The 23,293-nt window shown below is 49.0% G+C and overlaps 1 protein-coding gene across 2 annotated transcripts; it reads right to left on the bottom strand.

Annotated features, from left to right (window-relative positions):
* Positions 1–10,982: 10,982 nt before the first annotated feature.
* Positions 10,983–18,984, bottom strand: LOC123484177 (meteorin-like protein). Of its 2 annotated transcripts, none has more exons than XM_045214212.1 (5): positions 18,582–18,984; positions 16,226–16,472; positions 15,592–15,754; positions 13,109–13,147; positions 10,983–11,976 (listed from the first exon to the last, which is right to left on the bottom strand). In XM_045214212.1, exons 1-5 carry the CDS (start codon positions 18,677–18,679, stop codon positions 11,648–11,650), a joined length of 876 nt encoding a protein of 291 aa, XP_045070147.1. In that variant the 5' UTR covers positions 18,680–18,984; the 3' UTR covers positions 10,983–11,647. The 2 variants fall into 2 exon arrangements, with proteins under 2 accessions (XP_045070147.1, XP_045070146.1); XM_045214211.1 differs by having other exon boundaries at positions 13,109–13,168; positions 18,582–18,979.
* Positions 18,985–23,293: the final 4,309 nt, after the last annotated feature.

Below are 23,293 nucleotides of genomic sequence, written 5' to 3'. Positions count from 1 at the left end.
AACGTCTAGAGGTAGTAAACAGAATATACTTATTTATAGTTATGTTGTATTTGTGAGTTTGACATGATGATATTACTTACTTTGCCTTTCTACATTTTTTCACAGCTGGGATCAGTCTTTCCCACCATAATGTGTTGTATTTCTTCAGGTCAATCTCATCCAGCACGTCCTTTGATATCAGCAGTTTATTGGCTGAGGAGTGAGTAGATGACAGTTCTTCTTCTTCTGGCCCATATCCTGACTTCAGGAACTTGTCAATGTCCTCATGTACTTAATCATCTTTCATCTCAGTCAGGCAGATGAGTAGATTGATGTACCTATCAGGTGAGACTTGCTCTATGTTGGGCTCCCTGAGGTACAGGAGGGTTGATGAGGGGCAGAGCAGGCATATGAGTCACTTCACTATTCTGGCGGGCGTGTAACGATCCCCAGAGCAGTCCAGACACCGAGTACAGTGCCTTGCAAAAGTATTCATCCCCCTTGGCGTTTTTCCTATTTTATTGCATCACAACCTGTAATTTAAATTGATTTTTGTTTGGATTTCATGTAATGGACATACACAAAATAGTCCAAATTGGTGAAGTGAAATTTAAAAAAGTACTTTTTCAAAAAATTCTACAAAATAAATAACGGAAAAGTGGTGCGTGCATATGTATTCACCCCCTTTGCTATGAAGCCCCTAAATAAGATCTGGTGCAACCAATTACCTTCAGAAGTCACATAATTAGTTAAATAAAGTCCACCTGTGTGCAATCTAAGTGTCACATGATCTGTCACATTATCTCAGTATATATACACCTGTTCTGAAAGGCCCAAGAGTCTGCAACACCACTAAGCAAGGGGCACCACCAAGCAAGCGGCACCATGAAGACCAAGGAGCTCTCCAAACAGGTCAGGGACAAAGTTGTGGAGAAGTACAGATCGGGTTGGGTTATAAAAACATATCCGAAACTTTGAACATCCCACGGAGCACCATTAATGGAAAGAATATGGCACCACAACAAACCTGCCAAGAGAGGGCCGCCCACCAAAACTCACAGACCAGGCAAGGAGGGCTTTAATCAGAGAGGCAACAAAGAGACCAAAGATAACCCTGAAGGAGCCGCAAAGCTTCACAGCGGAGATTGGAGTATCTGTCCATAGGACCACTTTAAGCTGTACACTCCACAGAACTGGGCTTTACAGAAGAGTGGCCAGAAAAAAGTTATTGCTTAAAGAAATAAATAAGCAAACACGTTTGGTGTTCGCCAAAAGGCATGTGGGAGACTCCCCAAACATATGGAAGAAGGTACTCTGGTCAGATGAGACTAAAATTGAGCTTTTTGGACATCAAGGAAAACGCTATGTCTGGCGCAAACCCAACACCTCTCATCACCCCGAGAACACCATCCCCACAGTGAAGCATGGTGGTGGCAGCATCATGCTGTGGGGATGTTTGAGGGAAACCTGTTTCAGTCTTCCAGAGATTTGAGACTGGGACGGAGGTTCAACTTCCAGCAGGACAATGACCCTAAGCATACTGCTAAAGCAACACTTGAGTGGTTTAAGGGGAAACATTTAAATGTCTTGGAATGGCCTAGTCAAAGCCCAGACCTCAATCCAATTGAGAATATGAGGTTTCTGTTTTTTAATTGTCTTATTTCTTGTTTGTTTCACAATAAAAAATATTTTGCATCTTCAAAGTGGCAGGCATGTTGTGTAAATCAAATGATACAAACCCCAAAAAAATCAATTTTAATTCCAGGTTGTAAGGCAACAAAATAGGAAAAATGCCAAGGGGGGTGAATACTTTCTTAAGCCACTGTATGTAGACACCTGCTCATCAAACATCCTGGTCCTCTGTAGCTCAGCTGGTAGAGCACGGCGCTTGAAACGCCAAGGTAGTGGGTTCGATCCCCGGGACCACCCATACACAAAAATGTATGCACGCATGACTGTAAGTCGCTTTGGATAAAAGCGTCTGCTAAATGGCATATTATTATTATTATTACATCTAATTCCAAAATCATGGGCATTAATATGGAGTTGGTCCCCCCTTTGCTGCTATAACAGCCTCCACTCTTCTGGGAAGGCTTTCCACTAGATGTTGGAACATTGCTGCTGGGACTTGCTTCCATTCAGCCACAAGAGCATTAGTGAGTTCGGGCACGGATATTGGGCGATTCGGCCTGGCTCGCAGTCGGTGTTCCAATTCATCCCAAAGGTTTCCACTGCTCCAGAGTCCAATGTTGGTGAGCTTTACACCACTCCAACCAACGCTTGGCATTGCGCATGGTGATCTTCGTGTGTGCGGCTGCTCGGCCATCGAAACCCATTTCATGATGCTCCCGACGAACAGTTATTGTGCTGACGTTGCTTCCAGAGGCATTTTGGAACTCTATAGTGAGTGTTGCAACCGAGGACAGAACATTTAAACGTGATTTTAGACGTTTCTAGCGACTATGTGGCATGTCGATTATTTTTTCTTCATACAAATATGGCTCTAGCGTTTGAACGGTAGCGTTTAAGCTACAACATATTATGACCCCATTCCTGATAGAAACGACTCTAAGGAAAACGTATGTGCCTTCTGTTTCCCTCTCTGAGACTCACAAGGACTCGTTAGAAAGGGAATGAGACAAACAAGACCTAATGACTGAGGGAAATGAATTCAAAGCATCCTTAAGACTGGAATCTGGCATTACTTGATTAGACATATCCTTGTGTTATTTATTGAAATGCTTAGTTTTCGGATGATTTAAAAATGACCTAATACATTTTAAGAAGCTTTTAATAGTTTTTTAAATAAAACAAAATAATGGTGAGCGAGGGTTTCGCCATTTCCTTTTCAATGATGATAGAATGTTTTGGTTGCACCTCGACTCACGTTGGTTGAGCGCCTTCCACTTCTTCTTTTAGCAACATTTCATGTGTATTGCTTTTTTCTACAGTTCTTCCGAAGAATAATCGTATGTGGAGAATGTCTGGTCCCCCTGCAATTCACTTTTTTTTTTTTTTTTTTTTTTTACATCTTGTCCCCGTAAGAATATAATTGAATAGCCCTGCCATAGGTCTCTATTAACCAATCACATCTCTGTTCCTACAACTTATACTGGAATCAGAGATAGAGCGCCCTCTACAGAGCAGATGACAGAAACACACTGACAGAGGCACTACAGATAAGAGGGAGAATCTCAATTGCATTTCCTTGATTCCTTGATTCCTCGCATCCTCCCTCCTTGCCCAAAATCTATTGGTATTGACACAACTATAGCCTACCAGTCTGAAATGTAATATTTCTGGTTCTGTCATGTGGGCTGATTGTTATTGTCAAACCTATTGCTATACGCGTATTTGCGTCATATGCTCGATTATGTTGTGGGGGGAGACGTGTTAATGAGGAGCGAAAGCAAGACGGTAGCTTCACCTCACTCTCGTTGCATGTTAATGGCAAGTCTTTGGGCTGTCATGTCCCAAAATACGAAAGATAAAAAATAAATTAGAAAGTGTGCTTTTTCCAAATGTTCTGAAAAATTGTCCTGAAAAATCTGCACACACGGAACACAGTTCCTCATTAGTTCTCTCATCCCACAGTATTTTGACAGACGTTATGATATGATACCAGTTATGCAGTGGCGTCTATTCATGGATTACCAATAAAAAATATGAATATATAATATTTCTTTCGCCTCCCTGTGTTTGTAAGTCGTTTTTGCGTCTGCTAAATGGCATATTATTATTATTATATTATTTCATAATTTTCCTTCAATTCGCAAGAGGCTGAATGTATCTCACAGGAGAAAGCATCCGAGCGACGAAACAGCGCCCCTCTGTTTCTCTATGTGTAGGCCATCTATCTGATGCTGTCTGGTCCAATCGAGTATGACATTGTTGCCGCGTAGCGTTGAAGGCAGGTGAAGCCAGCGGACATCTGGCCTCCCTTGACAAAAAAGTAGAAAAAACTAGCCAATCAACGTTGTGCTAAACTGAGTGAGCTCAACTGTGAATGGTGTTGGCGCACCAAAAAAAAGTGTCAAGGGAAGCCAAATTGAATTTGGTGTCACTCCTATCAAATTCCATTGAGAGCAGACATCATTGACAGAAAAACTTTAATTGTTGCATCTCCTTGTGTTGTTGTCCTCCGGTGGCTAGCTAGCTAGCTAAAATTGTCCCTTTCCTAAATTAGCCATGGATGGAGATAGGGATTTGGACTTGTTGTTTTACTTAATTCTCGGTACTGGCCAATGATTATAACGGCGATTCTGATCCAACCATTAATTCATATATGGTTGTGCCCCTGGCCTGAGAGGATGGAAGTTCAATATGCAGCTAGATGTAGAAGGCTAATGTTAACTAGCTAACGTTGCCCATGAATGGAAGTTAGGCTAGCGAGCAAACATTTTAGCCAGGTAGCCTAGGACAATAAAAATAAAAGCGTTTACTGTATGACAGAGTGATAGACCGTTTCGTCAACATGAAAGAGAGGAGGATGGAATTGGCGTTTCTCTACAAGTAGGGTGAGTCAACAAGTTAATGTAGCAGGTTAGGAGAATTAACGTAGCAGGTTAGGGAGACTGAGGTTAAGGTTAGGGAATGAACGTAGCAGGTTAGGAGACTGAGGTTAACGTTAGGGAATTAACGTAGCAGGTTAGGAGACTGAGGTTAAGGTTAGGGAATTAGCGTAGCAGGTTAGGAGACTGGGGTTAACGTTAGGGAATTAACGTAGCAGGTTAGGAGACTGGGGTTAACGTTAGGGAATTAACGTAGCAGGTTAGGAGACTGAGGTTAACGTTAGGGAATTAGCGTAGCAGGTTAGGAGACTGAGGTTAAGGTTAGGGAATTAGCGTAGCAGGTTAGGAGACTGAGGTTAAGGTTAGGAAAAGGTGTTAGGGTTGACTAGTGATTAGTGTTCCTCCTAGTTGCAGTACACCCAAGTCTCCTCCCATGTCTGGCTGGACAGGTTGTTTGTTTTATTGTTTTGATTGTCAAACTGATGAACACCAGAGGAGAGCAACTAGTCATTCTGCCACACTGGAGGGCGCCTCCCTCCATCCCATGATCAGGCTCAATGGGGCTGTTTCCCAAACACAGATTCAGCCTAGTCCTGTACTAAAAAACCAACTGAAATGGAGAATCTCCATTGAAAATGTGTATTTTTTTTGTCAAGGAGGAATTTATGCGTAATCTGCGTCTGGGAAACCGCCTCTGTGTGTCTAGTCATAGAACATGACTCCCAGGGTTGGGGAGTAACTGATTACATGTAACTTTAATCCATTATATTTGACATATTTCTGTTTTCTCAATGACATTGAAATCACCATTGAAAAAAGGCGCAAATGTGTAGTTTGTTCCGCGAGCGAGTCTGACCACAAGCCAGAGACCACTATGACGACACACCAAATGCGATCGAGGGAAACGAGCAGGAACAGGCAGGCTACAGTCCAAGCTATGTCCTCCAATGGTACGACTGCTGTCGGCGGCATCCAAACATGATCCAACTTGAATAAACGCTTGGAGGTAAGGACGACAGCAGAGGTGTAGCCTACAGGCTATGCGGATGTCACTTATTATGGATCTCTTCTCGGCTACATAGCGCATTGATGTGAATCACACTTCTGCTCGCTCATTTAGCTATTTGCCCTTTACGGATTGTGGTTGTTGTGGATGGCTGTTAACAAATGTATGCGTCTTTTAACCCAATAAAGGTTGCATTTAAGAAGTTTAAGCACCCTATCAAGCATTGTTTTTGCGACCAGGGTTGTATTCATCAAGGAAACTGTTTACCGTTAAAGAACCAAACGGAAGAAAATGAGAGTTTCTATTGGACAAATTCAGGTAGGTCCCTCCCCGTTTCGTTCGCTTCCGTTTAAGAAACTTTTGCAACAGAATCGGCGTAATGAACATTCCCCAGTGGACAGCCAGCTGTATAAAATGCGTTCTTGCCACAGCTGCATAGTGCGGATCCCAGCCTATGGAATAACAGTCTGAGGGAGTTCCTCCCTTCCAAACTCCCCCGTGGTATTGTGCTCCATACGGTCAAAAACGAGTTTAATTTAAGAAGACCAAGAGCGGGGCTTTTAGGGCTAACAGACACATGCTCAAAGGCCAAAAACACACGCTCAAACTCGCGCACTTTTGATAAGACTTAAACAGCTGTAAATTATCAAGATATCAAAGTGGCATTAACAAAAACAATAGGGTTATAGCAAATGCAGCATATGACATACATTTTTTTGTGGATGTGCCAGCTATAGTGAACACTCTGCAGAGCTGCCTCCAGACTCGACAAACGGGAAGCGCCAGATTCCAGATACCGGGCCCCAGACACTAGATACCGGCCTCAGACACTTAACGGTTAGAGTTTCACCTGCTGCAGAGATCTCGTGGCGAGAAGATACGTTATTTATTAGATGCTGATGTTTAATACAGAGAGAGTAAATATCACATATTCAAGTATTGACTTTGAATAGTTATGCACGCCCAAGTTTCCATTTTTTTCTGACTTATTTCTTGTTTGTTACACACACAAAAAAAAATTGCATCTTCAAAGTGGTAGGCATGTTGTGTAAATCAAATGATACAACCCCCCCAAAAAAATCAATTTTAATTCCAGGTTGTAAGGCAACAAAATAGGAAAAATGCCAAGAGGGGTGAATACTTTCGCAAGCCACTGTAGCCTATTGTTGTGATAAAGATTCGTCCACAGCAGATTGAAGCTAAACAGTACTTTATATGTACGTTATACATCATTTATATGTACTTTATACATAGGTAGGCTACTCTGTTTTTGCCAGGCAAAACCGGAGTAAATTAAACAAGCGCTTTCTGGTCTCTAATCTGGTGCGTGCGCCCGCCTTTGCGCGCCAATGCTGATGTCGGGTCATTGGTCAACAGTGAAGACGCACAACTCTTTGGTTCTGAAACACAGATTAGATGTTTTTGAAAAATAATTTGGTGCAATGCCGTAGGCTTATGTTAGTGACCAGATCGAATAAGCAAAGGTATAATATAATATACAAATAGTAGGCCATATGTAGACTATTAAAATAGGAAGAAAAAAATTACCTTTCACTTTCAACCCACCAAAACCTTCTCACTGCGCAAACTCATCCGACCTGTTTTTATTGACAGTTTGCTGGTCCAATCAGAGGGTCGAGTGTGCGTTTCACTAGCCAATCACTTTTTTTGCAAGTGCGAAACTGTTTCTGGCTGCTTGGAGTAATCCACGGACACTCTGTGCCACAAAATGAGTGACAAAACGTTACAAAACCTGGCCACATAATTTCAAATCATCAGTCCAAGTCAAAGTCGAGTCCCGAGTCTTGAGGCTCCAAGTACAAGTCAAGTGTCAAGTCATCAAATTTATGACTAGAGTCAGACTCGAGTCCAAGTCATGTGACTTGAGTCCACACCTCTGGTGCATGCAAGTGTGTACATGTGTTTGAGTTAGAAAGTGTGTGTGTGTGTGTGTTCCAGTTTCCCTGAGCTCAGCCATTCTATACTCTCCAACTGACTGCTCAGCTGTCCCTCTCACATACTGCACCCTGAACTGTTTCCATGCAGGCACACACAGAGCTACACAGTTTATTAGGTTCACCGGTCAGTTTATTAGGAACACCACTCACCAGCCAGTTTATTAGGAACACCACTTACCAGCCAGTTTATTAGGTACACCACCCCATTCACCAAAATGGATCGCTCCTACAGACAGTGAGTCACGTGGCCAGGGCTTGCTATATAAAGCAGACAGACACCATTGAACGTCGGTGTCTGTGTGTGTGTGGGTTGCAGAGTTAATGTCTTGTGTAGATAGCAAGTGTGTCTCCTGAATTAGAGGGGGTGCCAAGGGCAGTTGGATTGTTGCCGGGAAGGGGTTGCCGAGGGGTGTTGGGTGTTGCTAGGGCGGGTTGTGTTTCTGCTGTGTAGCCTGTTTGCATGTCGGCGGTGCGCAGGACGCGTGTGGCCTTCTCAGGCTACAGCCCAAAACAAACACACACTCTCTCTCTCGACAGAAGAGAACCAGGGCTACAACTATCAAATCATCCAGGGTCTCTCCATATCCTCTCCCTCTCTCTCTCTCTCTACAGTCCCTCCATGAGAAAGGGAGAGATAGTTTTCTTGAGGCAGAAGAACAGGAGGAGAGAAAGTGTTAGATGATCAGTGATTAGATGTTATGTGGATGGGGGATGGGGTGTTAGAGAGGTCAAGAATGGTGTGTGTGTGTTTAAAGGGGGGTTATATATAGACAGCCTTCTAAGGTCGTTGGAGCCCGTCTTAAACCTCGGAGGAATTCAGAGCACGTCTTCAGACACACAGATTCACACACACACCAGACACACACACACTCTCTCTCACTCACAAACACCAGACACACACACACACACACACAAGCTGAATCGACAAGCATTTCTCTACTTCTACGTCTCTTTCCAAATAAGTTAAGTCCTAAATTCACCATCCTCTCTTCTCTCCTGTCATTAAAACACACTATAAGTTCACCCTCCTCTCTTCTTCTCTCCTGTCATTAAAACACACTATAAGTTCACCCTCCTCTCTTCTCTCCTATCATTTAAACACACTATAAATTCACCCTCCTCTCTTCTTCTCTCCTATCGTTAAAACACACTATAAGTTCCTCTTCTTCTCTCCTGTCATTAAAACACACTATAAGTTCACCCTCCTCTCTTCTCTTCTCTCCTGTCATTAAAACACACTATAAGTTCACCCTCCTCTCTTCTTCTCTCCTATCATTAAAACACACTATAAGTTCTACCTCCTCTCTTTTCTCTCCTGTCATTAAAACACACTAAGTTCACCCTCCTCTCTTCTTCTCTCCTATCATTAAAACACACTATAAGTTCACCCTCCTCTCTTCTTCTCTCCTGTCATTAAAAACACACTATAAATTCACCCCTCCTCTCTTCTTCTCTCCTATCTTAAAACGAACTGTAAGTTGTCCTCTGTAGCTCAGCTGGTAGAGCACGGCGCTTGTAACGCAAGGTAGTGGGTTGATCCCGGGACCACCCATACACAAAAAAATTTATGCACGCATGACTGTAAGTGCTTTGATAAAACGTCTACTAAATGGCATATTATTATTATTATAAGTTCACCCTCCTCTCTTCTCTCCTGTCATTAAAACACACTATAAGTTCACCCTCCTCTCTTCTCCTATCATTAGAAACACACTATAAGGTTCATCTCTCTTCTTCCCTCCTTTATTAAAAACACTAGTTCACCCTCCTCTCTCTTTCTTCTCCTTCACACAAACACACCATAACTTCACCCTCTCTTCTTCTTCTCTCCCTGTCTTTAGTTGCACTTCCATTCATGGTGTATGTTATATGTCTTGTTGTGTCTCATGTATAACTACAGTATACACTACATGACCAAAAGTATGGACGCCTGCTCATCGTACATCTCATTCCAAAATCATGGGCATTAATATGGAGTTGGTCCCCCTTTGCTGTAATAACAGCCTCCACTCTTCTGGGAAGGCTTTCCACTAGATGTTGGAACATTGCTGCGGACTACGGGGCTTCCCATTCAGCCACAAGAGCATTAGTGAGGTCGGGCACTGATGTTGGGCGATTAGGCCTGGCTCGCAGTCGATGCGTTCCAATTCATCCCAAAGGTGTTCGATGGGGTTGAGGGCAGGGGATCTGTGCAGGCCAGTCAAGTTCTTCCACACCGATCTCGACAAACCATTTCTGTAAGGACCCTTGCTTGTGCACGGGGGCATTGTCATGCTGAAACAGGAAAGGGCCTTCCCAAACTGTTGCCACAAAGTTGGAAGCACAGAATCGTTTAGAATGTCATTGTATGCTGTAGTGTTAAGATGTACCTTCACTGGAACTAAGGGGCTTAGCCTGAACCATGAAAAACAGCCCCAGACCATTATTCCTCCTCCACCAAACTTTCAGTTGGCACTATGCATTGGGGTAGTAGCATTCTCCTGGCATCCACAAACCCAGATATCCATGTCGGACTGCCAGATGGTGAAGCGTGATTCATCACTCCAGAGAACGTCTTTCCACTGCTCCAGAGTCCAATGGCGGTGAGCTTTCCACCAGCCGGCGCTTGGCATGCGCATGGTGGTCTTAGGCTTGTGTGCAGCTTCTGGGCCATGGAAACCCATTTCATGAAGCTCCCAGACGAACAGTTATTGTGCTGACGCTGCTTCCAGAAGCAGTTGGGAACTCGGTAGTAAATGTTGCAACCAAGGACAGACAATTTTTACCCGCTTCACGCTTCAGCACGGCGGTCCCGTTCTTACTTGTGTGGCCTACCACTTCATGGCTGAGTTGTTGTTGCTCCTATAAGTTTCTACTTCACAATAACAGCACTTCAGTTGACCGGGGCAGCTCTAGCAAGGCAGACATTTTACGAACTGACTTGTTGGAAAGGTGGCATCCTATAACGGTGCCACGTTGAAAGTCACTGAGCTCTTCAGTGGCGCATTCTACCGCCAATGTTTGTCTGTGGAGATTGCATGGCTGTGTGCTCGATTTTATACACCTGTCAGCAACGGGTGTGGCTGAAATAGCCGAATCCTCTAATTTGAAGGGGTGTCCACATAATTTTGTATATATAGTGTATGTATGCCGCTATCTTGACCAGGGCTCACTTGAAAAAGAGATGTACATCTCAATGTGACTTCTCTGGTTCAATAAAAGATTAATCAAATAAATCCAACTGTCCCTGGCTAGGCTGACTGGGTTTAACTCTAAGGATAGTCACACGTGTGTTCATCTCTGATTCTCCACATGTCCAACACACACACACACACTCACACACACACACTCACACGCACACTCACACGCACACTCACTCACAACCCAGAGAGTGTCTGAGTGTCTGAGTGTCTGTGTGGACATGTTTAACTATACTAGACCAGAAGTCCCCACAAGAATAGTAAACAAACACAAATTTGACCAACTGGGGACCTTTTGTTGGTCCCCACAAGAAATTCAATGTGACACAGAAATATCTAGACACAGTAATCGAATGACTTGTTCCTGGAAGAGAGTTTATTCCCTACAACAGAGAGCCAGAGTGCTACTGTACTTTAACACACACTCACTAGCGCACACACGTTCACACACGCTAGTGCAGAACCACACACGCTAGCGTACACAGACGCGTGCACACACACATTCACAGGCTAGTGCGCACACGTTCACACCCTCACTAGCGTGCACATGCTAGTTCACACACACGCTGTGCAGAACCCACTGTACACTTCTGTCAGAAGACAACCTCTAAACTGTACATAAAGCTTTTCACAAAGCAAACTTTCATTACAACAATAATCATATTTACACCCATTTCCAAAACATGCGCACAAACCAGCAGGGTCTTAAGACATTCTAGGACGACAGTTGGCTTTAGAACTGTTCAGATACAGTCCAACGGTCCTTGCTGCTAGGCAACAGTAAGAGCTTCAGCCAAATCGGCTAGCAGGGCTTGGGACCACGTCCAATCACCTCTCAGTCACTTAAAATATTCTGCCCCTTTACGACCTCCCTCCTCTCTCTGATTGGATCAGGTCCCTGTCAATCCGACCAATCGTCCAGTCAGTAACCCAGCCCTCCCTCTCTCTACGTCCCCGATTCGCTGAGTTTGTTTCCCAAACCTGTTCCCTGATTGGTTGTCTCCTGGGCGGGCCTCAGTCTGTGTTCATGTCCATGTGACAGGGATTACTTCCTGTCTCCAGGGCAGTCCGGTAGAGTTTCAGAAAGTGGCGGTAGTGCTGGGAGCAGCCAAGCCACGCCTCTCCGAACCGTACCGCCCCTGTGAACAGGAACTCCCCCTCCTCCCCTGGCTGCAGCCGGCACTGCAGGGGCGTGTTCAGACGTCCGGACCACCCCTTTCCTCTGGCTCCGTCCCAAGAGAACACTCCGCTCTTCTGATGAAACAGATGGCTCAGCGTCACGGCAACGGAGGAGTGGTCTGATGACGAGGGCGTGTCAACGCCACGGATACTGCCGCGACCCGCTGGAGAGAAAGAGAAAGAGGGAGAGAGGGAGAGAGAGAGAGGGGGGAGGAGAGAGTGGGAGACACAGAGGTGGGGAGAGAGATACGGGGAAGAGAGAACGATGAGAAGGGTTGTTCATTTCCTTTACAGCAGGTGCTGTTTGTGGATGCGTTCTAAATCAAATCAAATTCCTCACATGCTTGGTAAACAACATGTTTACTGACGGGCCCTTCCAAACAACGCAGAGAGAACACAAGGAATAAATACACAATGAGTAATGATAACTTGGCCATTCACACGGGGTACCAGTACTGAGTCTATGTGCAGGGCTACGAGGTAATTGAGGTAGATATGTACATATAGGTAGGGGTACAGTGACTAGGCAACAGGATAGATAATAAACAGTAGGAGCAGCGTATGTGATGAGTCAAAAGAGTTAGTGCAAAGGAGGTTCAATGCAGATAGTCCAATGCAGATAGTCCAATGCAGATAGTCCAGATAGCTATTTATTTAGCGGTCTTGTTCAGCAGTCTTATGGCTTGGGGGTAGAAGCTGTTCAGGGTCCTGTTGGTCCCAGACTTGGTGCATCTGTACCGCTTGCCGTGCTGTAGCAGAGAGAACAGTCTTAGGGCCTTCTTCTGACACCGCCTGGTATAGAGGTCCTGGATGGCAGGGAGCTCGGCCCCAGTGATGTACTGCGCCGTACGCACTAACCTCTGTAGAGCCTTGCGGTCAGATGCCAAGCAGTTGCCATACCAAGCTGTGATGCAGCCAGTCAAGAAGCTCTCAATGGTGCAGCTGTATAACCTTTTGAGGATCTGAGGGCCCATGCCAATTCTTTTCAGCCTCCTGAGGGGAAAGAGGCGTGGTCATGCCCTCTTCACGACTGTGGGTGTGTGTGGACCATGTTAATTCCTTAGTGATGTGGACACAGAGGAACTTGAAGCTCTCTCGACCTGCTCCACTACAGCCGATGTGTATGGCGGCGTGCTGACCTCCTCCCTATAGGCTGTCTCATCGTAGTTGGTGATCAGGCCTACCACCGTTGTGTCATCAGCAAACTTAATGATGGTGATGGCCATTGTTCTGTGTGTGTGTGTGTGTTGTGGTGCGTGTGTGTGTGTTGTGGTGGGTACGTAGGTGTGTGCTTACCAAAGTCGCTGGTGCATACCGCCATCAGGACCTGGTCATCTGTGCAGGGTGTACATGAGGCTGAGAGAGAGACACATGACATAAACTGTGTACCATACACCACCATACACCACAGACACCACCATACACCACAGACACCACCATACACCACAGACACCACCATACAGTATACAACACTAGCATCACATATAAAGAAGAGTGAGCGTTTGAGTCAGTTAGTCCTGTATCTCTCCACTCAGATTCACCCTCTTTCCCTCCCCCATCCATCCCTCTATCCCTCCCTTCCTGAGATAGGGGGTGATGAGGGGGAGATGAAGGGGAGAGTCTGGTTATCTCACCTCCTTGTTACCCCGGGCTCTATTTGGGGGAGAGAGGGAGGGGTGAGGAAGGAGAGAGGGAGGGAGGAATGAGGAGGGAGGGAGAAAGGGAGAAAGGGAGGGGTGAGGAGGAGGAGAGAAGGAGGGGTGAAGAGGAGGGAGAGAAGAAGGGGTGAGGAGGAGGGAGAGAAGGAGGGGTGAGGAGGGAGAGAGGGAGAGAGGGAGGAATGAGGAGGAGAGAGGGAGGAATGAGCAGGGAGAGAGGGAGGGGGTGAGGAGGAGGGAGAGAAGGAGGGGTGAGGAGGAGGGAGGGAGGGAGAGAGGGAGGGAGGGAGGAATGAGGAGGGAGAGAGGGAGGGGTGAGGAGGAGGGAGAGAGGGAGGGGTGATGAGGTTATCTATGGGGGGAGGGTACAAGATGAAGGATTTTCTCATCCTTGTGTGTGTGAGTGAGAGTGAAACAGGTGGGAGAGAGGGTGGTAATGGTGGAAACCTTTGACCCTGTCTGCCAGTATAACAACTATTAAACAGTTTTTCTCTCTGTCTGGGGATGACTTTATGGCACACACATACCTGTACTAATCAGATTCTCTCTCTCTCTCTCTCTCTCTCTCTCTCTCTCTCTCTCTCTCTCTCTCTCTCTCTCTCTCTCATCTGACCAATCATATCTTCTCCTCCCCCTCCCCGGGTGGGCTACCCACAATGCCTTGCAGCGGGCACCCCTGACTGACAGCTGGCTGATGATTGGCTGACCCCTGGGCTTGACCCCAGCGTGACCTGTTGATTAGCCTGCTTGTTTTTATATGTCAGAGCGGGAGACTAGAGAGGAGGGAGGGAGAGAGAGAGAGGAGGGAAGGAGACGAGAGAGAGGAGGGAGGGAGGGAGACGAGAGAGGAGGGAGGGAGAGAGGGAGAGAGAGGGAGAGAGGAGGGAGGGAGGGAGGCAGAGGGAGGGAGGGGAGGGAGACGAGGAGAGGAGGGAGGGAGACGAGAGAGAGGAGGGAGAGAGACAAGAGAGGGAGAGAGGAGACAAGAGACGGGAGACAAGAGGAGGAGGGAGACAGGGAGGGAGGGAAGGAGACAGGGAGGGAGGGAAGGAGACAGGGAGGGAGGGAAGGAGAGGGAGGGAGGAAAGGAGACAGGGAGGGAGGGAGACAAGAGAGAGGAGGGAGATGAGAGAGGAGGGAGGGAGACAGGGAGGGAGACGAGAGAGAGGAGGGAGGGAGACGAGGAGAGGGAGGGAGGGAGACAGAGAGAGGGGGAGGGAGGGAGGAGAGGAGCAGGAGAGAGGAGGGAGACAGAGAGACGAGAGAGGGAGGGAGGGAGGGAGGGAGGGAGGGAGGGAGGGAGGGAGGGAGGGAGGGAGGGAGGGACGAGAGAGGAGGGAGAAGAGAGACGAGAGAGGAGGAGAGGGAGGGAGGGAGGGAGGGAGGGAGGGAGGAGCCGAGAGAGGAGGGAGGGAGACAAGAGAGAGGAGGAGAGGGAGACAGAGAGGAGAGAGGGAGGAGGGAGAGGAGAGAGGAGGGAGGGAGGGAGAGGAGGGAGGGAAAGAGGGAGGGAGACAGGGAGGGAGGAGGGAGGGAGGGAGGGAGGGAGGGAGGGAGGGAGGGAGGGAACAAGAGACAGGGGAAGGGAGGGAGGGAGACAGGGAGGGAGGGAGACAGGGAGGGGGGGAGACAAGAGAGGAGGGAGACAAGAGAGAGAAGGAGGGAGAAAGACGGAGGGAGGGAGGGAGGGAGACGGAGGAGGAGGCAGAGGAAGAAGATGAGAAAGGGAAAGAAAATTGAAAGAAGAAAAGAGGGATAGAGGACAGCAAGAAAGAGAGGAAGTGTCTGGTCTGGTCTGTCTCTTGAGTGACAGCAGGTCTGTGGATGTGTGTGTCTGAGCTAGACTGCTTTATTGGGCTAGACAGTCACTCTGTTTAACTCCCATCATTTCCTCCCCCCCCTTTCTACCTCTTCAGCCAACACAGGGCCTCTTCTATGTGTCTAGGGGTCAGTTGAACCAGTGGTTCATTCTTCCTCTCTTGTCCATCTGTCATGTTACTTTCTACAGCCCTTGATCTGGTGAACGGGTTCTACTGCCTGGGTTCTACCCATGGAATGTGTGTGTGTGTGTTGGTCTCTTACCAGTGCCAGTGTTCAGCTGTGTGTGTGTTGGTCTCTTACCAGTGCCAGTGTTGAGATGAGGGTAAAGGTGAGCTCCAGGTCCGTGGCTGGCCACCAGTTCATACTGAACGATTGTGATCCTCCTGCTGATATCCTGCTGGCCCACTGCCTCTATGAACAGCGCCCCCTCTGTCAGGGAGAAACACTGCACCCTGCCCTGCGACTGGAAATATATCAAACAATTTAAATATATACATGTACTGGTGTAATGACACTAAGATAATCATATTCACACAAGTACTTTATGAATATAGTAACAATTATATTTACAGTGGTTAAACTTAAGCATGCATTTTTTGCCTATGTAACATGTTCTGTGCTGTTCTAAGCCAGGTTACTGTACAATATCTGTGACAACTTCTGATGTAAAAAGGGATTTATCAATAAATGTGACTGACCGACTGATTGACTGAACGAACGTCCGACAGACCGACCAACTGACTGATGTCTGCTGCCTGCCTGCCCACTGGCCGACTATTACAACGTCCGAGACGACCAACTGACTGATGTCTGGCTGTCTGCCTGCCTGGCTAAATGATTGACAGGCCGGCAGACCAATTGACCGACCGACCGGCTGACTGACCAGCCGACTGACCAACAGACCGACTGATTGACTGACTAACCGACCATCTACCTGTTCTTTCTCGGACATCAGCAGGCGGAGCTGTCCAGCTCTCTCCAGGTAGAGGTGGGATCCGCGGGAGTCTGTCTGGGGCTTGATGCAGGCGTGCAGGCCGGGGGAAGCCCCGGACGAGGGCTCCGTGTTGGGCCGCAGGTTGACGATGAGGGCCCCTGTAGGGTAGAGCCACTCTAGACTGCCCTGGGAGCAACGCAGGTATACCTGCTCCACATCACGGGAGTGAGACTCATGGGTCAGACCACTGGGAGAGAGGGAGGATGAGAGAGGGAGAAGTGGGTTAGAGAAGAAGAGGGAGGAGGAGAGAGGGGGACAGTAGGGTAGGATAAGGGTTAAGGTATTGGGGAAGGAGGAGAGAGGGTAAAAGGGAGGAGGAGAGAGGGGGACGGTAGGGTAGAGAAGGGGTTAAGGTATTGGGGAAGGAGGAGAGGGTAAAGGGGAGGAGGAGAGAGGGGGACAGTAGGGTAGAGAAGGGGTTAAGGTATTGGGGAAGGAGGAGAGAGGGTAAAAGGGAGGAGGAGAGAGGGGGACGGTAGGGTAGAGAAGAGGTTAAGGTATTGGGGAAGGAGGAGAGAGGGTAAAAGGGAGGAGGAGAGAGGGGGACGGTAGGGTAGAGAAGAGGTTAAGGTATTGGGGAAGGAGGAGAGAGGGTAAAAGGGAGGAGGAGAGAGGGGGACGGTAGGGTAGAGAAGGGGTTAAGGTATTGGGGAAGGAGGAGAGAGGGTAAAAGGGAGGAGGAGAGAGGGGGACGGTAGGGTAGAGAAGGGGTTAAGGTATTGGGGAAGGAGGAGAGAGGGTAAAAGGGAGGAGGAGAGCAAGGAGGAGAAGAGTGGAGGAAATAGGTTATGGTGATGGGGGAGGAGGAGGAGGAGGAGGAGGGAGAGAGGGTAGAGGGGGAGAGAAGAGGTTAGGAAACTTGCTATGGATATATTTTGATGTTTGAGGAGGCAATGTTGTTGGTCATAAAGATGAACACACACACACCAAACATCATTAACAGTTAACTTGCAATGCATGATACCTTATCAGTTAGTTAAGAGGTATTTTAAAGAGCAACTTGATTACAGCACGAGATAAACTGTGACCCGATGTGACCAATACCCGGAGCCCAGGGGAGGGAGGATATGGTCGTTTATCTTGGATGGGCGTGTTTAAGATCAGTAAGGGATTATAAACTTGTTAGAAGTTGATGTCTTTAAAATAAAACTCCACCGCAGCGCAGCAACAAAAAAGCGTCCCACAGCCGTTTTTTTTATGACGCAGGGTTTTAAAACGACAGATCAAAGGGCAGGCCATATGGACCTGTTTATTTTACTGTAATTACAGGAGTGGCTGCACACTCAATTTCTGGAGGGTGCCATGCCATATACAATAGCCTAGAACACAGTTTAATGAGTATATGAACGGTAAGATATGAACTCGGCACAGCGCTGTAAACCTCTCCTGTCCCCTCTGCCGGCTCCACGATCCACGCGCCCAACCCATGCTCTCCTCTTCGCGCACGCATGGAGATTTTGCATATTTCACTGGAACAGTTCAAAATATGTTATCGTGTTTTCTTAGAATATTATGGCGCGCCGCCAATTGGAGCTCACATAGCTATAGGCCACAGGCCAGGAGGAGAAACCAAAACATTCCCTATGCAAATCCATCAGCCCTAAAATACATAACACATGTATAAACACAATCTCATTGTATAAGGTAGTTAAGAGTCCCACACCTTTGCATGGAGTCATATCTATATCCCTTTTTTTATATCTCTTTATCGTATTATACTCTATTTCCTCCTCTCTCTCTCTCTCTCTCCTTCCCTCAGAGCCTGGGGGTGTTGAAACCGTCTCCCCTCTTATTTCCACGGGTTTAATGAAGTCTATTAAATCATTTCTGGAGTTAATTCCTGAACATCTACCTAATGAACAACAGACAAGTGGTTCACATACCTCTCTCTCTCCTCCCCCCCTCTCTCTGGGTAGGACGTTTTAGTGCACAAAAGATTAAATGCATTAGCCTTAATTTATCCAACCGTTTATTCGATTTGATAAACCATCTTCAACTTGTTTGCACCTGCAAATGTAAATATGCTATGGCCTCGCTGTTGAGGACATTATTGCGCAACATCTGGACTGGCAGGGAGGAAACGAGTTTCCAGAATATCTACCGTTGGACTGAATGTATAAACCTATTGGTTACTGTTTCGATAGCAACAGTGCCATAGTCTACATCTAACACTCAAAGTCCTTAACCAAAAGAGATTGTAGCTAGTCTACAGGAGTGTTGGCTTTTAGCCTAAATCCTATAAGGCTAAATAAAACCTGTCGAATAACACACATACAATAATAAACCTATAGCCTACCTTCCTCTCCAGCTGCACTGGTCGCTGGAGTACTGCGCCGAGGCGACCCGAAAGAGAAACACAGCCGCTACCCAATGTGTTAAACCTGGCCACAGCATGGTTGACCAACCGCTCCTCCACCCAAGTATGGTCCGACCACGTCCCGCCGTTCAGTAACCACTAGAATCCACCAATAACTCCTGCAAATTCCATTTTATTCACATCGTCGTCTCTGGTAAGAAGGGTACGGGTCCGCCTGAATCAACAGTTCTGTTTTGTACCGTAAAAGTTCCGTTTCATTTCGATAGGATGGAATATCCGTGTAAACCCGTTGTGAGCCTCGGGGAGTAGAAGCAGTAGGCTGGTGACTAACAGACAGGAGGAAGTCCTGGTATTAATAACGAACTTCTGCTGCCTGTGCTCGAGCGCCGCTCACGTCACCCCGCCCAGACTCGTGCCAGCAGCTGACTCCTCCGCTTGAGTGACACGCTCCAAACCACGCCCCGGGCGGACGAACTTCTCTGTCTCTGTCTCTGTCTGTGTCTGTGTGTGTGTGTGTGTGTGTGTGTGTGTGTGTGTGTGTGTGTGTGTGTTTACGCGCGTCTTAACGCGGACACGCACGGATGTTCTTGGCGCCATAACCAGATGGCTCTTATAAATATTTGTACCGCAGCTCGCGCAGGTCTGAAGATAGCCTACATCAGCGTCATGTTGCAGAGGAGTAAATATCCAATCAGTCACACGCATGTGCACACGAACACATTCAAAATACTGTAGCGACCCGCACAGACAGCTGTGTGTTATGTGTTAGGCTAGTAGATGGTTGTGTTGTACCTACCAGTACCCAGTGTTCGCGGGTCCGACATGTCAATCAACCTGCTATCTGCCAATCACGGGAATGCCTGGAATGTTCTGATGCCGGGCATCCTGGCGGTTGGGCGGAGTGGCGTGAGGGGGGTTGGGCAGGGGGATGGAGCATTGGAAGTTAAGACCAGGTTTAGCCTTTGTTCTCTCTCTTTTTACGTCTGGGCTTCACAAGAGAAGGTCACGATTGGCTTGTGTATTATCTTTCATTTATTTGGCGTGGGCTACGGCCAAACAGTAGCCTGTATAAAGTTGGTTTAATAAACCGTCCATTCGTAAACTCAATCCTCTGTCTGGACAGTTGTTCTTCTATGATCTAGTCAGGTCTTACATTGGTGTCAGAAGTAAAAACGTTGATAAAGTTAGCCAGCCAGCTAGCTGACTTCTGTGGCTAGCTACCGTAGGTGAGAACGGGGGTTGAAAATGCTTCGAGGAATCCGAAAGTGAAGGTGGAGGTAGGGGGACGATTATGGCCAAGGAGGTGCGTGTGCATGGACGTCGGGGGTTCTGGCTGAGGAGATCGCCAGGGCATCGGAGCCCAGAGGCCGCTTGAGGGAGGGCGTTAGAGTGATGGCCTGGAAGCGGGCATGAGTGCCGCCGACTGCGTTTCGAGGATTCTGGTGGGCGGACCGAAGGGGGTGACGCCGACGCGGCGGGACGAGGAATCGGGGGCTCAGGATGTAAACAAACATGGCGGCGCCCAGTTCCCGGCTGCGCCCGTATCTATTAAGACCCCAAGTATTCCGGTAAGGCGGATTGGGAAGCATTTCATGCTCAGTTTGAACTGTTAGCTCATTGTAGGGGGTGGTCGGATGAAGAAAGGGCACTGCAGTTGGCTTTATGCCCCCTCACGGATGAAGCTCTGGCCTGTTTGATATTGATTAGCCCCGAGGACAGACGTGATTATGTTGCTTTAGTGGGAGCACTGAGGAGGCGCTATGGACAGTGTGTACAGCCCGGCTACTGCGCTCCGAACTGAGTAATAGACGCAGGCAGCCTGGAGAGCCTCTACGGGTGCTAGCTAATGACATTGAGAGCCTCTCTCAGCGGGCATATGCTCACATGCCCCCTCCGTGCAGAGCGAGCTAGCACGGGACCAGTTCATACAGGCGCTCTCTCCTACGGAGCTGCGCATACAGACCCAGCTGGCTCATCCTGAGTCATTGCAGGTAGCCTTGGAGATGGCTTTAGAGAGGGAGCTGGTGTGGGCTGGGGCTTCAGCTGGGAGCTTTGGTGGGGGGTGAGGGAGACAGACCCTCTGTGCGAGCTGGGGGGCAGAGCAGCCCGGAGCCGGAAAAGCCTGCATGGGTGGCTGAAATGACAGAACTCATTCGTGCTGTGACGCTACAGGCGGCACGAAACACATGCCCTGGTCCCAGGGTCTGCTGGGGTTGTGGCCAGCCAGGCCATCTGCGCAGAGATTGCCCCATGTCCCCCAGAGCTCAGGGAAACGGCTCGGGGTCCGCATAGACCGGGTAGTGCGGACCCTGGCTTTCTATCCCAACCACCATCTTCTTCAGGAGGAGCCCACCGGCACAGACGGGGAAGCAAGGCTCCACTTCCCCAGAAGCAGACGTGGGCAAGCGGATGGAGCCTGTTGTTGTGGTGGGCCGGACCTGTGTTGGGGACTTTTGTCATGTCCCTGTCACTGTGGAGGGGGTGCCCTGCTCCGCCCTGGTGGACACTGGGTCCACAGTAACCCTGGTGAGGCCAGATATTGTGCCAGGTTGGACTCAGTGTGAGCCTACAACTGTGCAGCTCCGCACAGTCACAGGTGAGCTGGCACCCATGAAAGGGAAGGGAATAATGACTCTGACAGTAGGGGGCAGGACTTCGTCATCCTGTGTGGGTGGCGGCTGTGCAGGACCCTTGTATCCTGGGGTTGGACTTTCTTAGGAGCACAGGCTGCCAGTTAGACCTAAATAGGGGCACACTGAGCTTCCAGGGAGGGCCGGAGGTCACCATGGCCCCTAATGTCACATTCACTCAACCCAACAAACCCTTTACTCCAACAGTTAAAGCAGCAGAGACTCATGGCTGCCCCCTCCCCCACATCTGTGTGAGACTTTTCCCCCAGCCCCTGTCACCTATGGCGTTGTGTTACATTCCCCCAGCTACCTCCATGACACCGCCCTCTGTGAGCCCGGGGCCGCGCCCCCCAGCCCAGCTACTCCCAGATGGGAGGGGAGAGGACACTGTCTGCAGTGAGGGAGATATGGGGGGAGGAACTGTGTTGGTCTTGACCCCCAGCAGGAACGGTTGTGGCAGTTGCTGTTTGAATTCAGAGACAGCTTTGCGCTGAGTGAGGAAGAGGTGGGTCAGACTCTTCTGGTGCAGCATGAGATCGACACAGGTGATGCTCGACCTATCAAGATGCGTCCCCGCCGTATCCCGCTGGCACGCCAGGAGGCGGCAGACAAGGCTGTGTTGGAGATGCAGCGGGCAGACTTCATTGAGCCCTCAGACAGCCCCTGGGCGGCGCCAGTCGTCATGGTTCCAGAAGGGGGGCAAGCTGAGGTTCTGTGCGACTACAGGCGGCTGAATGAGGTAACCAGGAAGGACTCATACCCCATACCACGTGTCGATGAGTCGCTGGACCTGGTTAGGGGGTCCTCCTGGTTCTCCCTCCTAGACCTCCGCAGTGGCTACTGGCAGGTGCCCCTCTCCCCAGAGGCCAGAGCCAAAACTGCGTTCTCCACTAACAGAGGACACTGGCAGTTCAAGGTCCTGTGCTTTTGGCCTGTGCAACGCTCCAGCTACTTTTGAGCGTTTGATGGACAGGGTGCTGGATGGCATCCCCGACAGCAGTGTCTGGCATACCTCGATGACATCCTGGCCCATGGCAGCTCCTTCCAGTCAGCCCTGGGGGCGCTACGGTGTGTGCTGGAGAGGGTGGCTGCCGCAGGTCTGAAGCTCCACCCCGAGAAGTGCCACTTCATGAGGAGAGAGGTGTCCTTCTTGGGCCACCGAGTGGGGAAGGAGGGGATCAGCACCATGGAGGACAAGGTAGCGGCTGTCAGAGACTGGCCCACCCCCACCGACCAGCGCCAGCTGAAGAGCTTCCTGGGCCTGGCCTCGTACCACAGGAGGTTTGTACGGGGCTTCTCGCGTTGCTGCTCCACTGAACCGCCTGCTGCCGAAGGACAAGGCTTTCACTTGGACAGTGGAGTGTGAGGAGGCGTTCAACACCCTCAAACGTGCACTGATCGAGGCCCCGTGCTCGCCCCCTGACCTCACATTGCCCTTTATCCTGGACACAGACGCGAGCAATGTGGGCATGGGTGGGGTGCTGGCCCAGGTGGGGCCAGAGGGGGAGAGAGTGGTGGCGTACTTCAGCAAAACATTTGACAAACATGAGCGCCGCTACTGTGTCACCCGGCGGGAGCTCTTGGCTGTTGTGGCTTCCGTCAAACACTTCAAGTACTACCTGGGTGGTCTGCCCTTTACTGTGAGGACTGACCACTCTGCTCTCCAGTGGCTCATGTCTTTCAGAGAGCCAGAGGGGCAGGTGGCACGCTGGTTGGAGGAGCTTCAGCCGTATGACTTCACGGTGGTGCACAGGGCAGGGCACGCCACTCCAACGCCGACGCCATGTCCCGTCGGCCCTGTACTGCAGACGGCTGCCGCCACTGTGAACGGAGAGAGGGACGGGAGAGAGAGCTGTGTGCAGAGGAGGGGGTCTGTGCCACAGTGTGTCGGGCGGCGGGCCTGTCTGCTGTGAGCTGCAGACTGTCGACGTGGCTGAATGGGGGCAGCAGCAGGGACGGACACAGACCTACAGCCAGTGCTACAGTGGGTAGAGGCGCAGGTGAGGCCACCATGGGAAGAGGTGACAGCACTCTCACTCGCGACCAAAGGGTTGTGGTCAA

Source organism: Coregonus clupeaformis, unplaced genomic scaffold (genome assembly GCF_020615455.1).
Source record: "Coregonus clupeaformis isolate EN_2021a unplaced genomic scaffold, ASM2061545v1 scaf0217, whole genome shotgun sequence".
Taxonomy (NCBI): Eukaryota; Metazoa; Chordata; class Actinopteri; order Salmoniformes; family Salmonidae; genus Coregonus; species Coregonus clupeaformis.
The sequence above is the reverse complement of the archived record's forward strand: the minus strand, read 5'-3'. Positions and strand labels throughout refer to the sequence as shown.

Bases quoted from the DNA above. Each gene is read 5' to 3' on its own strand.
- LOC123484177 (XM_045214211.1), bottom strand. From the start codon at position 18,679: ATGCTGTGGCCAGGTTTAACACATTGGGTAGCGGCTGTGTTTCTCTTT. The intron at 13,169-15,591 runs GTAAGAGACCAA...TCTCTCTCTCAG, and splicing joins TCATCTCAACACTGGCACTG to CCTCATGTACACCCTGCACA. The intron at 11,977-13,108 runs GTAAGCACACAC...CTTTCTCTCCAG, and splicing joins GGTATGCACCAGCGACTTTG to CGGGTCGCGGCAGTATCCGT.